Below are 16,609 nucleotides of genomic sequence, written 5' to 3' on the forward strand. Positions count from 1 at the left end.
AATAAGCAGGGAAATGGAGGCTGGGAAGGTTTTAGAATAGGATTCTTATACCTGGGCCCAGACAAATTTCATGGCCTGGAGACTGAAACTGGGTGCAAAGCTGAGAGATCACATGCGTTTTTCAGGGCACAGGGTTAACAGAGCTCATAGCATTTTTCTCAAAGGTTGAGAGCCACTGTTGCTTCTGGGCAGAGTGAGATAAAACTCGGAAGCTGCCTAGGATCGGACCTTACAGTTTATCAACCCTGTCTGAAGTACAGTGGCCTTAACTCAATGGGGCCTCCTAAAACCCTTTCTGTAGGGGGAAGGGGGACTGGTATTATTGTTTTCATTTCACCGAAACTGACAACTCATTCCTTTTCTATAATCCCAGGGGTCCTCTTGGAGATATCTCCGTGATTCCAGAGAAAAGGGTGCACAGCCTGGGGTGAGTACGTGAGACTGTGTGTGCAAACATTCATTCTGCAGGGGAGACAGAGCGAAGCCAAGGCCTGAGAAAGTCCAGGGCGCACACAACTAATTATGACTGCGACTACAACTTTGTGGAATACCTTCGGGGTCGCCCAGGGATTTGGGGGCAGATAAGAGGCCACGGGCTCGGAGGCCTCAGATTTGCTGTGTTGATCAGCTTCGGGAGGACAGAGGAAGCAAGGCAGGTGTGGGCGCCGGGGAAAGGGGACAGCGGCAAAACGTGCAGGAACCGTGCATCCGGCAGCAGAGACCCCGGTAGCATGGTGCGTGGCCCGATGGGCACTGTGCGTGGCCTCCGGCGCCCAGGACCCGCTGCAGACCGCGGGTTCACTCCCACACTTCCCTCCTGAGCTGCACAGGCCAAACCCGCTGTGGGCGGGAGGCACGGAGGTGTGGGTGTCCACTTCAACCGGGCTGGCTCAGTGCCAGTCGTTGCTAAGCCCTTTTGGACTCAAAAGCCTCAGATAAGGAGGTCAAAGCCCAGCTGGGGGTGGACGGGAGAATCCTGCCGCTGCTAGCCGGTCCCCAGCGGCTCCCGACCACTGTGCGGGTCAGTAGAGCCGGTGTGCTCGGGCGAAGGCTGCTGCCCCGCGTTCTTCCGCCGGCGGGAGCCCAAGGACCCGCCTTCGTTCATCATCCCCCATCCGCTCCCCGGGCCACTGCCGAGTAGCCCCGCGTAAGCTGCCGGGCCATCGGTCAGTCCGGGAAGTGCCCGCGAGGTCGTCGGTACAACAAAGGCGGCCCCAAGCGGCGCCTTCTGTCTTGTAAATACCGGGCCGGGTCCCCGGGCACAGTGGAGCCCCGGGAGAGAAGCAGCCGGAGGAATCCCGCCCCCACTCCGCACCCTTCCCCCACAATTACGAAGCGCATTCATTTGAAATGTTAATGTTTTGAAGCTTCCCTTAGGCCTGGATCTGTCTCCTTGAAAGCAGGCTGCAGCCTCTGGGATTAATAAACAAACCAGCATTTGGCTTGGGTGGGAGCCGGGTAAACATTTGTTGGTCTCAAAGAGAAGCAGGTGTACTAGGACAAACGCGGGTAAATCATTACACAGTCCCGCCACTCGCTTTAAAAAGACTCCTTTGTGCACAGATTCCAAGAGAGAGAAGTTTTCCCAATCTACAGGCCCTTATTTGCACCCTCCGGGCTGACGGCCCCAGCTCCGCTGACTTCCGCCCCCCGACCCGCACGGTGGAATCCGGGCTACAGGTAGAGGGCGGGGCGGCGCCGCGCCCGGGCGGAGCCAAGCCCAGGCCCCGCCCAGGTGCTATCAGGCCAGATCCCCGCCCGCAGCTCCACCGCCAAGTGGCCGCTAGAATTCCGGATGTCTTGGGGTAAGTCCCGACCACCGCGAGGTTCTGTGTTTCTGGCCCGCAGGCCTGAGCCTAACGCGCCCGGCCTCCTTAGCGGGAGGACACAGAGGGTTGTCACAACTGGTGTTTTTAAAAGACTTGACCTGTGTTTCCCTGCTCACATTCCATAGTTGTCGGGTTATTGCCAAAATAGCATCCTGTCGGATTCTTTGCTCAGCCCAGCTGCTAGCGATGATAATAGTACCCGCGAACACTTTGGCAGCTCTGACACTCTGCCAGTCACTGTTCGAATCCCTTCACATGGATTAATTTTTGATGAGATGATTCAAGTCATCAACGTTTCTTTCTAGAACAGGTACATCACTTACTCTCCACCCGTCCTCTCGGGATGAGAGCAAATCGGGATGCGCGCATAGGATATGGGGTTCCAGTTGTGCAGGTATGACTTCAAGGGCTCGGGGTTCATATGTGCTGGAGAGAGGCTGTGGAGGTCGCCAGGGCGCCATTGTGGTCCTGGAACGCTGCCAGGCCCCCACAATTCCCCAACTTCAACATTCTTTTTTTTTTTTTTTTTTTGCGGTACGCGGGCCTCTCTCTGTTGTGGCCTCTCCCGTTGCGGAGCACAGGCTCCGGACGCGCAGGCTCACCGGCCCAGCCGCTCCGCGGCATGTGAGATTCTCCCAGACCGGGGCACAAACCTGTGTCCCCTGCATCGGCAGGCGGACTCTCAACCACTGCGCCACCAGGGAAGCCCAACTTCAACATTCTTTAATCCATTAAACCCTCCAAGCAGGCGCTGCCTGGCCTTCCAAAAGCTTTTTCCTCAAGCTGGGAAAACCCAACAGAGAAATGATCATTTTTCAACTATGAGAGCCAACAACACTCATACATGATGAAGCAAGTCACATAAAAGAAAGAATTCCTTCCCACTCTCCTGGGAGAGGTCCCTCAGCGCAGAGGATATTGAGCTGCCCAAACTATGGGCCAGGCTGGGGTATGTACAGATTAGGAGGGCTCTCCCCCAAGAGCTGGAGTTTGTCACTGGAAGAAATCCCTGCCCAGGTTATTCATAAGCATTTCTTTGAAATCCCAATTCCTGTGTTTCCTCTGTCCCAAGTTGTGGATCCCCTGGGCCAGCTGAGGGACACAGGGAAGGGAGGAGGAACAGCTTAGAGTAGAGGAGCCCGCTCTCTATCCCAGTAATACCATCTGGGTGCTGTCAGAGGACCCAATGGACAAGGTGGGAAGAGATTGTATATCACCTGGGTAAGACTAGGCACTGTGGCCCCAAACTGTTGAATAAGCCTGGTCTTGTAGACACCTGTCTGCCCCTCTACCCTTGGTGTTCACAGATTACATATCTCCTAGGGTCTCCTAGATTTGTTTTATCTTGCAAGGACTAGTCCATTCCTGACTCCAACCTGGCCTCTTCCTCTAAATACCCCCAAAGTCTCAACCAGATTCTTACTTTTCCAGGTAGGCCTGAACCTCTGGCTTAAAAGGACAGCAGAACTATAGGGTTCCTCTACATGGCCTGATATTAAGGGCCCAGGATAGTACATGCTTCATGCCTGTGACCTTTGGAGAAAGACAGACACCTAAGTAGCTGGGTGATCTTTGGCAAATCATTTATCTTTGACAGTGTTCCTTAAGTTTCCCATCAGCAGAGTGGCTGGATAATAGAACCAAAATCCCTGAAAAGGAGATGTAGGGAAATCTGCATCGTAAACTCAGCACCTGGAAGCCTGCTCACCTGTTTTCTCACATGCTCTCCTGAGGCTCTACTACATGACAGTAGAGACGGTAATGTCACTACCACACTATCGTTTGCCCTGCAAGTGAAATACTTGAAACTGAATCACCCTGGCATCCTGGCTTGGGTGAGCAGCAGTCAGAGGGAGATTGGCTTTCAGAGCAGGTGACAACCCAGAGGCCTGCCTCCTGTCACCGTAGCTAGGCAGTCAGCTAACACCACCTCACTGTTGGGATGGATCTTGCTCCCAGCAGCATATCCCACTGCCTCCTGCCTAGGAGGAGAGCCCAAGCAGATCTTCACTGACATTCAATAGCCTTGTTCTGCCACTGTTTCCATCTCAAGGATATTAATCTCTAGCCTGCCTACGGCTATCAGAATTCTTTTTCAACACTTCCAATACATACACTCATCATAGCCATTTTCCAGACTTACTAGAAAGAGGCACAAAACTCTAATATGACCAAAACTCCACATGCCTGGTTTTCTGTATCTACTTTTGAGAACTATGGAAACACGGAATAGAGGATAATTGACTTATGTGAGAGGGTATATGATTCATGGTAAGTCTATTTTTTTTGCAGTATGCGGGCCTGTCACTGTTGTGGCCTCTCGCATTGCGGAGCACAGGCTCCAGACGCGCAGGCTCAGCGGCCGTGGCTCACGGGCCCAGCCGCTCCGCGGCATGTGGGATCTTCCCGGACCGGCGCACGAACCCGCGTCCCCTGCATCGGCAGGCGGACTCTCAACCACTGTGCCACCAGGGAAGCCCCATAACTCTGTTTTTTTACATTTTCCTTCAATAAATATTTACTGACCTTCTATAGCAACTTCTATAGATTCTGTCTATCTAATAAAGATATAATGCAAGGTCACAAATTTACTTTTTCTAGTAGCCACATTAAAAAAGGTAAAAAGGAGATGAAATTAACTTTAATAACATATTCTACTTAACACAATATATTCAAAATATTATTATTTCAACATTTTATCAGTATAACAATTGAGATACTTTATATACACAATTTTTGTACTAAGCCTTGGAAACCCAGTGCTTTGTATTTCCAGAACATCTCAGGTTGGACTAGCCACATTTCCAGTGCTTGGTGGACACACACAGCTGGACAGTGCAGTACCGTGCTGGATGCTGAGGATGAGCAGGTGGACAAGGTCTCTGACATCATACCGCTGACAGTCTAGTGTGGGAGACAGATAGTAGTCAACAAATCATTTTGGAGAGTGATAGGCGTTATTGAGAAAATAATACACCCATATTGTACAGAGACTGGGAGGCAGATTTAGATTGCCTGGGTAGTCGGAAAAGCCTTTCTGAGGCTGCGACCCAAATGAGGAGGCATTAACCATCAATTATCTATTGCCACAATAATGCTGTATAACAAGCTACTTCAAAACTCACAGGCTTACTATAATAGCTAGTTATTATTGCTCATGAGTCTACAAGTCAGCTGGGCAGTTCTTCTGGGCCCAGGTGGGCTCACACATGCATCTGTGAGCAGCTGCAGGTCAGGTGGGTGGCTATGCTGATCCTGGCTGGGCTTGCCTGTTTGGGGTCTGCTGGCTGTTGACTGGTATAGGATGTCCTCAGCTCTTTTCCATATAGCTTCTCATCCTCCAGCAGGCTAGCCCAGGCCTGTTCTCATGGTGGAGGCAGGGATCCAAGAGAGAATGTGGAAGCATTCAAGGTTTATGAAGGCTCAGGCTCAGAACTATTTATCACTTCTGCCACATTCTTTTGGCAGAAGCAAGTTACAAGGCCAGCCCAGATTCTGGGAGGAATTGGAAAGACACATTGCAAGAGGTGTGTGTACAGGGAGGGGTGGAAAATTCAGGCAATTTTGGCAATTCATCTCCCATATTACTTAAAAAGCTTTCAACACCATCAGGAAGTTATAACAATGCTAAACTCTATGTGCCCAAAAAAATATCCTAAAAACATAAAAACAGAAATAGAATTGTAGGGAGAAACTGACAAAATTCCTCTTACAGTGGGAGGTTTCAATATACCTTTTGCAATTATTGGTAGTTCAAGCACACAAACAATAAGTAAAGATATGGAAGAGTTCAACATAATTTACGAGGTATTTAGTTCACAAATATTTTCAGCATGCTTTCTGTGTGTGAGGCACTATTCTAGGTGTGCTGGGCATATATGGGTGAAAAGTCAACAATCCCTGTCCTCATAGAGTTTATATTCTAGTGGAAGGAAACAAACAGACAAGTTAATATGTAAAACAAACATGATTACTATGGTGAAAGACCAGAGGGAAAGGATATGGAGTGTGGGGATAGCAGGGTGAGGGGTTTAACTTAAATAGCATGGTCAGTGTAGAGGCTACTGAGGAGACACTGGAGCGAAGACCTGAGTGGTGAGGGCTTGAGTCCTGTGCTTATCTCTAGGACCAGTGGAGGGAACAGCAGTACAAAGACCCTGAGGCAGTAGCTGGGAGGTTCTAGTAGTAGACAGAGGCAGGCTTGGCAAAGTGGGAAGGGATAGGAGTTGTCAGGGGCCAGATCATGCAGGGCCTTATAGGCCATTGTAAGGATTTTGGATTTTAGTTTTCGTGATGGGAAGTCCCAGGAGGGTTTTTGTTGAGGGAGAGGGGTATCATAGAGCATTAGGGGTGAGGACCTTGGGGAGAAGAGGGCTGTTTCCAGACAAGAGTCAGGTAGCCAGACCTTTAGAGATGACTGGGTACCAATCCTTGTCAGGCAGCCTGTCCCCAGGGAATTTCCCTTGCTTTGTCTTTCAATTACCTAGACAGCAGTTTATTCCCCAAAGGATGTCACTATCTACAGAGAACATGTTCCAATTATCCCAGAAAACAAGGTAATTGGGATTGTAGTAATATTCATCGCCTCAATTCTCAGAATGAAAACCTATCCAAAGCAAGAACAAAAGGTAGCTCCAGAAAGCACTCCCTCCCACTTGGGAAAACCCAGTCATCAACTTATGGAGCCACAATTTATGTGAAACTGTTGTTAGTTTCAAGTCACTTTCTTTTTATGATATAATCTTACATTAAAAAAAGAAAGAAATGGGGCCATTTATTCAACAAATATTTACTGAGCACCTACTATGTGCCACACTCTTCCAGGTGCAAGGGATACAGCAGAAAACAAGACCGGCAAAGATCTCTAATCTCATACGGAAGATAAACACGCAAAATATGTGATATGTTGGATGAGGAGATAAATGCCCTGAAGAAAAATAAGGGGGGGAATAGTGAACATTTGAGAGTGGGTGTGTTACAATTTAAAATAGGCTAGTCAGGGGGACATTAGTTAAAAAAGTCCTATCAGCCCAATATTCCTCGGAACAGAGAGAAGGGTTGCAGAGTGTCAGAGAGATAAAGGCAGGGCGGGGCCCACATCTTGTAATACAACCGCTACAATGTTAAGGGTATGATTTATAATTTTATTCCACATTCCATGAAAAGGAAAAATTTCCTCTAGCCGATGTGGTAATTTCTGACCTCTAGTTCTTGGAACTGAATTATATAAGTTGTAGTACATTTTACTACACATTATCAGAGAAAGACTGCATAGCTCTATTTAGCAACTCCAGTTCTGACAGTTCCCATGACTGGGCTAAAACAAAGGCACAACAATGGCAGAATAGATTATTCTATTAGTTTTCTTTGTGGGATTTTCTTTTTCCAGCTAGAGTCCATCTGAGTGGAACTCAAGGTAGTGGGGATGCTGTGCTCCTCTAGGCAGCATACAGGGACAGCCTGCAGCATCAAAGGGTACACGCTTGCCTTAGATCCTTTTCAGTTTCTGAAATACATAGGAAATTTAACGGAAAAAAAATCAGACATCTGAGAGCTTTGCATAGAGGCATTCTAGCAAAGAAAAAAGCACCTACTGGGTATGTATGTGCACAGATTCAAATGAAGTGAAGAGAACCAACCTAGGGGGTGGGAATGGGGAATGGGCAGGAGTATAAGTTGAGGGAACTAAGAAAACAAAAGCAATAAAATATAAAAAAAAACCCAAAAAGCTGCTTGCCGATGTGTTATCCACACTGGAATCCAGTTCGCTCACTCTGGTAGGGAACTCAGGGCCATGGCAAGGGAATGGGGTGGAGCCTTCAGAGCATTTGTTAGCCTCAGTGGAACCAGGGAGGTAAAGGGTAAAGTGGTGGTACAGCTTGCAAATCCACAGTCTGAACCTCCTCTAGGAGGGGCCCTGGAATGGGCAGGCTCTCCTGTCTTTAGTGTGGGACACATGAGGGTGGAGAGCCCTAGCACAGCTCTTTTCGGTATTCATACACCAAGCTTCCACAGACTCAACACACACACACAATTTATTTTTCAAATCATGTACTGGATTCAAGATCTGAAAGTAATAATGGGTCCTGAATGCTTAAGAAAAAGTTTGATTTCCTCATTAGTTACAACACCTGGAGCAAATGCCAACGTCTCCATTACCTCACTTGTAAAATAAAGATAACAGGTAGAGATGCAAATGAAGACTTCCTCAAGAGCCTGATATCATATCTGATGCATAGTAGGTTCTTAATGTTCTCCCCCATCCTAACAAAAAGAATTAGATTACTGTCAAATGCTATGGGTATACTTTAAAACAGTACTTGTTAACCTTTAACATGTGGACCAATCACCTGGGGGAATCCTGTTAAAGTACAGATTCTGATTCAGGGGAGTTGGGGAGGGGACAAGGATTCTTGCATTACCCAAAAGGCTTCCAGGTTCTGACTATGCTGGGGGGTCACTCTTGGAGTAGCAAGAATGAACATTAAGTTCCATTACTTAACACAACGACCACACAAAAAGCCCTCAAAAGGAGCTCCAAGGACTAGCTATTTCTTTAAAAATTTTACTTTTCCACTTCAGCTTCATGCAAAGTCACTGACCCAGCTAAGTGCCCAGCACCAGCCAGGCCAGGGCATAATGAGCTTTGTGAGGGCATCATTTGGTCCCGGAGGGTTCACAGCACCCTTTTACAGAAAGATCCTGCAACTGTCTCCCCACCACTTTCAGCTTTTTGATCTTAGCCTTTGCCTCTGATGATAATTACCCCTTAATTAGCACCCACCACCATGTCATCTAAATAATTATAGTAAGTGCAGCTTGCACCTCTGCTGGCAGTCTTCAAACAAACTGATAAAACAAGATCCTATGCCAATTTTTTTTTTCTTTTTGCGGTACGCGGGCCTCTCACTGTTGTGGCCTCTCCCGTTGCGGAGCACAGGCTCCGGACGCGCAGGTACAGCGGCCATGGCTCACGGGCCCAGCCACTCCGCGGCCTGTGGGATCTTCCCAGACCGGGACACGAACCCGTGTCCCCTGCATCGGCAGGCGGACTCTCAACCACTGTGCCACCAGGGAAGCCCCTATGCCAATTTTTAAAAAGACAAAACTGACCCAAATAAAAGTCACATGCCGTGGAACACGCAGACTCATTACAACTTCCATTAGAATAAGCTACTTGAGTTGGTTTTGAAAAAAAAAAAATTATATAGTGAAGCCCTAACCCCAATGTGAGGGCATTTGGAGGTAGGGCCTTTGGGATATTATTAGTTTATGAGGGTAGAACCACTATATGAAGAGACAAAAATCATCTGTCTCTACCATGTGAAGAAACAGCAAGAAGGCAGCCATCTGCAAGCCAGGAAGAGAGTCCTCACCAGGAAGAGAATCAACTTGCACCTTGATCTTGGACTTCCTAGCCTTCAGAATGTGAGAAATAAATTTCTACTGTTTAAGCCAAAAAAAAAAAAAAAAGAAAAAAGTTGGTTTTGATACAATCAAGTATTGATATATTTGGGAAATTGTAAATGTCGGAATGTAAATTTTGCAAGCAGTTGTGCAAAAGTAAAACAATTCAGCCATACTAAAATCCACTTTAAATTCCTGTTGGGAAGGGCTACAGGACGTCTGAACTATTTTTTCTGTTTGTAGTTGCCCGAATATATTGGAGGAGTTTGGTAACTTCTGGTGCATTCAAAAGCAAATTACCTTTTGTGGAGGAAGAGGCGGGCTTTTCAAATAAAGCAATTAGTAGTTTTCTAATTTCCCAAGTGGATCTCCATTCACCGCCTACCTAACAGCAGTGCCATCCGAGCCCAAAGAATCATGTACATCTCTTAGGAGGAACCAATTGTGCTACTCTTAACGTGGTTTTCCTTCCGCAGCCTTAAAAACAAAAAAGGAAAACTAAAACTTTCCGAGTTTCTGAAGAGGTAATACATTGACACGGAAAAAACTTCGAACAGCACAAAATGGTGTATAAAGAAAAATAAATGATCTCCCATCATCCGCCACCTCCCTGTCCTCCCCAGAGGCAATCACTGGTTAAATTTTTTATTATGGAAAATTTCAGATATATAGGTAGAGATATTGGAATGAGCCCGTGTATAACACAGCATCAGCAATGGAAAACACCCCACTGGCTTGTTTCATCCTCCTTCCATCAGTTTTTGTAGGAGTTATTTTAAAATAAATCCCAGACACTGGATCATTTTATCTGTCAAAACTTTTAGTATTTCGTCTTTTTTTTTTTCCTTTCTCTCCTTCACATAACCACATTACTGTCATCACACCCAACAAGGTTAACGATAATTCCTTAATACCATCCAATATTCTCAGGGGTCACTTTTAACGGGTTCGGGATGGACAGAGGGAGAAAGAACTACGAAGGTAAGGACCGAGGGGATACAGGTGGCACAATAAAGAGCCGAGCTGACATCGCTCCAGGCCGCGACCGTGGATCGGTTGCCCAGCTCCCCGGGCCTCCCAGTTCCCGCTGTCATTAACTGCGCAGGTACAGCACCGGCCAGGACGGGTCGAGGGCCGCACGGAGCCGCGAGCTCCCAGCCTCCCGGCTCCCAGGCGGCGACCCTAGCAGGCCCGGCGCAGCTGTACAACCCACCGTCCCCTGACACCGGCGAGTCCCTGGAGGGGAAACGATTGACACAGCTGCCTGCACTGCGCCCCCGGCCCTCCCCCGTGGCACCTGCGTCTCCCGGCAGGGCCAGCAGCTGGAACTTGCTCCGGAGCCCGGGCCGTCCGGGTCCGCCGCCACCTCTCCTCCCGCTGCCAGCTCCCGCGCCGAGCTCTCAGCGCCGCGACCTCGCGGACCCGGACTACAACTCCCGTCGGGCCCCGCGGTCGGCCCAATGGCGGGCGCCGGAGCATGCGGGGCGCGGCGCCTGCGCGGCGGTTTGAGTAAGCAGCTGCGCGATTGGCTGCGGGGTCGGGCGGCCGCGCGGGGCCTGTGGGAAGCGGAGTGACGGAGCGAGCCGCTGTTGGAGGAAGGAGGTGGGGGCCGGGAGCGCAAATGGCGTTGAGATGGTTCAGGGCCCTGTTCAAACTCTAGCGCTGACCATTCACCGACGGAAGCGGCGGCGCAGGAGGCGGCGGCGGCCCATTGGGGGCACGTAGCGGGCTCTGGTACCAGCTCCGGCGGCGGCGGCGGCGGTAGCCAGGGAGGCCTAGGCCCGGGCCCGGCCGGCGGCGCTCGAGGCGGGGAGGGAAGTTGCGGTGCCGCCGCTCCTCCCCCCCCTCCACCGGGTTTCCTATTTACCGAGAGCGGAGTCGCGGGTTCTGACGGTGGCGGAGCCCTTTGCCTCTCTTCGCTCACCAGCCGGCCCCGTTCTCCCGCGCGGGGCTCCGGCGCCCGCCCGTGGGCCGTTGGGAGCGGGAGAGGCGGAGGCGGCCCGAGGCTAAAGCACTCGCCAGGCGCCGAGGGTAAGTGAGGTCTCGGGTGGCTGCCTAGGCCCGGAGCTTGCCGAGGGTGGGGGAGGCAGGGGTCCGGGAGGGGGTGATGGAAGTCTCTGTACCTCACCCACCCGGCCTCTGAGGAAGTTGGGCAGGGGAACGATCTGAAGAACTCTTTTGCCTTTTATTCTGAGTTCTTTCTGGGCTACGGCTGATTTAGTTCCCTCCCCAGGCACGGTCAAGTGCGTTGGTTTCAGGCCGGAATTTTTTGCCGTCTTTCCTCCGCCCCTGGCCGCCGCGGAGGCCTTCCACTGCCCTGGGGATTCGGTGGCAGAGGCTTCCGGGGCGTCGGAAGCAACATCCCTTTCCTGGGAGGTGGGGGTGGGGAGGAGAAAAGTTGCGTGAGCTTCCCCGGGAGGGGGGCCGCCTCTCCCCGCCACCTCCTCGCGCACCGCCGCCCCCAGGTGAGGATTTCTGGGTGATGAGGTTTGGCTTTTCCGGCTTTCATTCCGTCGTGGAAGCCCCTAAGCCCTTGGAGATCTGAAAGACGCTGGATTTGGTTGGGGGTTAAGTGTGAGGACCTTTTATCCCAGCGCACTTCCCAGAAAATTCGACCTGGCTTTGGGCTGGGGCAAAGGCCCACCGACAGAAAAGACTTACTTGTGAATCATTCTTTCCTTTTTGGTTAGGGTAATCTTTGGCGTTTGAAGCCTGAGCAAGATAGCCTGTGTTCTTGAAGTATACTGAAAGTACAATGTCACATACGTCTACACACTTGTTTTTGAATTTCTGTGTGCTTTACACTCGAGGCTTGGATAATGTCATCACAATAGTTTGTCTAGTGACTTTAAAAAAAAAAAGACGTGGAAAACTGTAAAGACAGTCAAAGGTAGGGGATATTGTGTAATGAACTCCCATGTATTCATCTTTCAGATTCAACAGTTATTAACTCTAAACCAAATTTTTCTCATCTATGCACTTTCCATTCCACACCCCTTCAAGTTAGAGAATCACTGACATTATTGCATCAGTATTTCAGTATATATTTGTTAAAGACATGGGTTTTTTAAAAAAAACATAAGCATGATTTTCTTGTAACTTGAAATAATTCACTGCTTAATATCAAATATTCATCTGCAGACTTTCAAGTTGTAACAGTTAATGCTTTATGGTTCTCGGACCACTTTTGCCATGAGTTTTTCTGGTATGGGCCTAAAGTAGCCCAAGTCTAGATTTTTGGTTTGGCCTTTAGTCAGCATTTTTAGGTAATTACCGTGTTAGTGTATCCAAAACATTCCAGCTTTGTTGGTGTATGTGTAAATATAGATCTGTAGATCAGGGCTTTACATCCCAGGAGGAATGAAAAGAAATGACTTATTTTGTGTTTCTTGTACCTGCTAAATATACTTAGTTTTTTTAGCTATTCTTAACAAGAAAGACAAGATTTTTTAGTGTAAATCTACAGTAGAAGGGGAAATAGATTTCCCAAAGGAGAAAGTTTTGTGAGATGTTAAAAGATTTTCGAACAATTACAAATTATTTTCTCTTAAAGCAGAACAATTACAAATTATTTTCTCTTAAAGCAGATCATGTGTATGATGACTAAATTAAGTATTATTTTGTCCAATTAGAATTGGCTTCTAACCAAAATATTAGAGGGGAAATTGCTTTACTAAATATATATATGCACACATACATATATCAAACTGAGTTTATAGGGATTCCCTATAAATTGGGAGAATTTAAGTTGATAAAGGGAAACATAAACTACAGATTAAAACGTTGAAAAGTATAGGTCAGAATATCATTCTGATGGTTGTATTGTGTAAGAAATGGATAAGGATTGATAGTGTTTAAGAAGTACTTTAACTTGTTTTAAAAATGTTTGACTCTTGATTTACTGTCCTGAAATTTTTGTCCTAGTACTTAGTATGTAGATAAATCAGATGAATCAATTTATCCTATCTTCAAGCAAAGAGGAAAATAAAGTTACATGTTTCTATTGCTTCTTTTAATAATCCATGGACCAGTCATTGTAATATGCTGGAGTTCACTAGCTCCAGCAAATGAGCACAGCACTATGGAGACAAGGAAGGTAGAAGAAATACGGTTTCTTGCACTAAGGGAGATGACCAAGTAAGGAATATTTTTCAAGTCATAATTCATATTACATTAGGCCAAAAATCAGGTTTTTAAGGATGGGTTAAAAGCTGCAGGTTCTAATATGTGGGAAAATAGCACCATTTTTCTGACTTTTTCCCCCTTATATGAGTAAGTGCTCTGAAATTTCAAGGAACTATATTTAGTCAATTATTTGACATCTCTAAAATCCTGAAAAAAATTAACATTTTGTGCTTAAGATTTTATATTAAGGGTAATTAGCCTATTCAGATTATTTTTTATGGTAAAAGTGATATGAGAATAATAAGTAGATGAATTTGAAACTTTTAAAGAAATCAGTGTTCCAGTATAAGTTGGTTTTGTGAATGCTGGCTTATAAGTTGGTTAGTTGTTAGGCTTTCTTATTCTGAAAGTAGCAAGTGAATATGTACTCGTAAAAAAGATTAACAGAAGTATGTAGAGTAAAAAATGAGCCCCTCTCCGTATACTCCCTCCCCTTATTTAACCGTTTTTAAAGATTTGTACCTTGAATGTGGAAAAGCCATATGGGGAGAAAAGCCATATTTACTTGTTAAATATTTGGTGATTATATATTTTCTTACTTTTTTTTTCACAGAGAATATGAAACAGGTGTCAAAATGACATCCAGATTTGGGAAAACATACAGTAGGAAAGGAGGAAATGGCAGTTCAAAGTTTGATGAAGTCTTTTCCAACAAACGGACCACCCTTAGCACAAAGTGGGGAGAGACCACATTTATGGCTAAATTAGGACAGAAGAGGCCCAATTTCAAACCGGATATCCAGGAAATTCCGAAGAAACCTAAGATGGAAGAAGACGACACTGGAGATCCTTTTGGATTTGACAGTGATGACGAGTCTCTACCAGTTTCTTCAAAGAATTTAGCCCAGGGTAAAGGTTCCTCTTATTCAGAATCTAGTGAAGCTGCTCAGCTGGAAGACGTCACTTCTGTACTTGAAACTAATAGCAAAATTAGTCATGTGATGGGTGAAGACATTGTTGTATCTGATAAATGCTTACGTTTGGAGGATACTTTGCTTGGGAAAGAAAAGAGCACAAACCGTGTCTTAGATGATGATGCAAGCAGAAGTAGCTGTGCTAAATTAATTACTTCAGGTAAGTTTTGATTTTCTTTATTCTGAGCCAGGAGAGCTTTGTGTAAGCTAATATTTAGTTAAATGATTTTGATTTAGATTCTGAAATATTACACCTCTTGGGGTTTTTTTTTCTGCATTAATAATTAATGGGGACCAAAGATAATTTTGTAGAAGAGATTTAAGAAATTAAAGGAACCAGTTAGGAGTTGAAATTTTACTTAAGCAACTTGGAAATTAATGTTTCCAGACTGTACCCACAGTACATTTTGGGAGTGATCTTTCATTAATCCTTAACTCCAATTGAAGTAAGAAACATCTTTTTGTTGTGTTGGGATTGCACAGTATCTCATTTCTATTACTGTGGAGGATTTGGATGGTTACTGATAATGAAACTGAGATGAGCGTTTACAATGAGGATTAAGTTTAGGAGTTAACACTTTCTTCCAAAACTAGGAAGATTAAGGAAGTATGGAGTGGAAACAAAGAATTGAGCAAATTGAAATTAGTTTGGAGTCTGGTGCCAGTAGCAACTTGTATTAATAGATTTTCATCCACAAAACCAGTTGTATTTTTAAAATGTTAATTTGTAAACCTGGCATCTAGTGTTTGTTCTTAAAACAATGTATTTTATCAGTTGTACCCCAACTCATTTTTTTTTTTTTTTTTTTGCGGTACTTGGGCCTCTCACTGTTGTGGCCTCTCCCGGCACGAACCCATGTCCCCTGCATCGGCAGGTGGACTCTCAACCACTGCGCCACCAGGGAAGCCCCTAACTCGTTTATGTAAAGGATTTAAGACTTAATAAATGATAAAAAGTGCAATTAACTAAAAGACTGAAGAGCTTAGATTGGAGATGGCAAGGGAGACAGCCTGCGTGCCTTATCAGCAATAGGATAAGGATTGCACTGTGGTCTAAAACAAACCTTAGTTCTTGACTTCCTGACAAAATTTAGTGATAATAAAAGGTTACATAGGGACTTCCCTGGCAGTCCAGTGGTTAAGACTCGGCGCTTCCATTGCAAGGGGCTCGGTCGGGTTCGATCACTGGTGAGGGAACTAAGATCCCGCATGCTGCGCAGCCTTTAAAAAAAAAGTTACAGAGAGCTCATATTTTAAAAGGAGGTAAAGACAAAACTTTCCTATTTTGGAATTCTGTAGAGGAATTTGTCCTTTGGGGGCTTACTGTAAGGCACCTCAAATACTTTGCCTTGCATAGTTTTACAAAAAATCCTGAACATTTTTCACTCTTTTTCTCACCCTTGGATGAGAGGATGAGCCAGCTGTTACTGTCATTCCCTTGGTCCTCCTGGTTAATTCTGATTTGGCTCTTCTTATCCTTTTCCTACATTTCTCCTGAAACATTGTTCATAAATTAAGGTTAGGTTAAATTTTCATTAGAAAACAGAGCATAAAAGCTGTTTTCCAGATAAGCTCCTAAAAGTGTATTCTAATCATAGAACCATTGAGCCAAAATGAACTTTAATTCAGCTTTCCTTGTTTTATAGATGAGACTCAAAAAGATTAAGTAACAGTCCAAGTTTGGGTAGTGGCAGAATTGGAATGAGATTCATTTATTGATTTTTTTCAAAACGCACACCTACTTGGTGTCCTCCACTGTGCCAGGCTCTGGGAATGCTGTTCCAGTCAGTTATCCAGTGTTCTAGTCCTCAGTATGGGACAGATAGGCTGGAGGAGGGAAGATGAGGCTGGGGAAGTGGTGAAACTGGTCAAGGTGCGCAGACACAAGCTTTCCCAAGTGCTGTCTTTGGAGGAGAGGGGGGCATCACTGGCAGGCAGAGGGTATCATCAATAGGATAAATGTTTAGGTACAGGGAGAACAGGAACTTGGAAGTGAAATATTCATAGGCAGCAATTGCTTATATAGTTTTGCTCATGTTACATCTATATATATCCAGAGTGCCATTTGAAGTTGTTCACTGGGAACTGGAAACATAATTTTCTGTAGAAATGAGGTATTAGCTTCCCAGTATAATGTAGCTAAATTGTAGTTCTGGTGCTGATACTGTGGACTGACTGGAAATCCAAACTCCATTGTAATGGGTTTGTGAGGGGAAAATATATACTAAAATAGAGAAAATAGATGTTCAAGAACATCTTGTTCCTCTTCCTTCT

General features: G+C 46.0%; 2 protein-coding genes across 3 annotated transcripts in view; one reads left to right on the top strand and one right to left on the bottom strand.

Moving 5' to 3' along the window:
- Window positions 1-8,976: 8,976 nt before the first annotated feature.
- LOC307175479 (uncharacterized protein) lies at window positions 8,977-13,920 on the bottom strand (the record flags this gene model as incomplete). Its single annotated transcript, XM_079900588.1, has 3 exons — window positions 8,977-9,713; window positions 10,534-11,375; window positions 13,884-13,920. 3 exons carry the CDS (start codon window positions 13,918-13,920, stop codon window positions 9,690-9,692), a joined length of 903 nt encoding a protein of 300 aa, XP_079756714.1. The 3' UTR covers window positions 8,977-9,689.
- WAPL (WAPL cohesin release factor) overlaps window positions 10,838-16,609 on the top strand; it is a 77,860-nt gene continuing 72,088 nt past the window's right edge. For both annotated transcript variants that reach the window (XM_079899405.1, XM_079899406.1), the window contains exons 1-2: window positions 10,838-11,267; window positions 13,975-14,495. In XM_079899405.1, the coding sequence (XP_079755531.1) occupies window positions 13,997-14,495 (499 nt within the window). In that variant the 5' untranslated portion in view covers window positions 10,838-11,267; window positions 13,975-13,996. The remainder of the gene's footprint in view (window positions 11,268-13,974; window positions 14,496-16,609) is intronic.

This window comes from Stenella coeruleoalba (genome assembly GCF_951394435.1).
Source record: "Stenella coeruleoalba genome assembly, chromosome: 16".
Classification (NCBI taxonomy): Eukaryota; Metazoa; Chordata; class Mammalia; order Artiodactyla; family Delphinidae; genus Stenella; species Stenella coeruleoalba.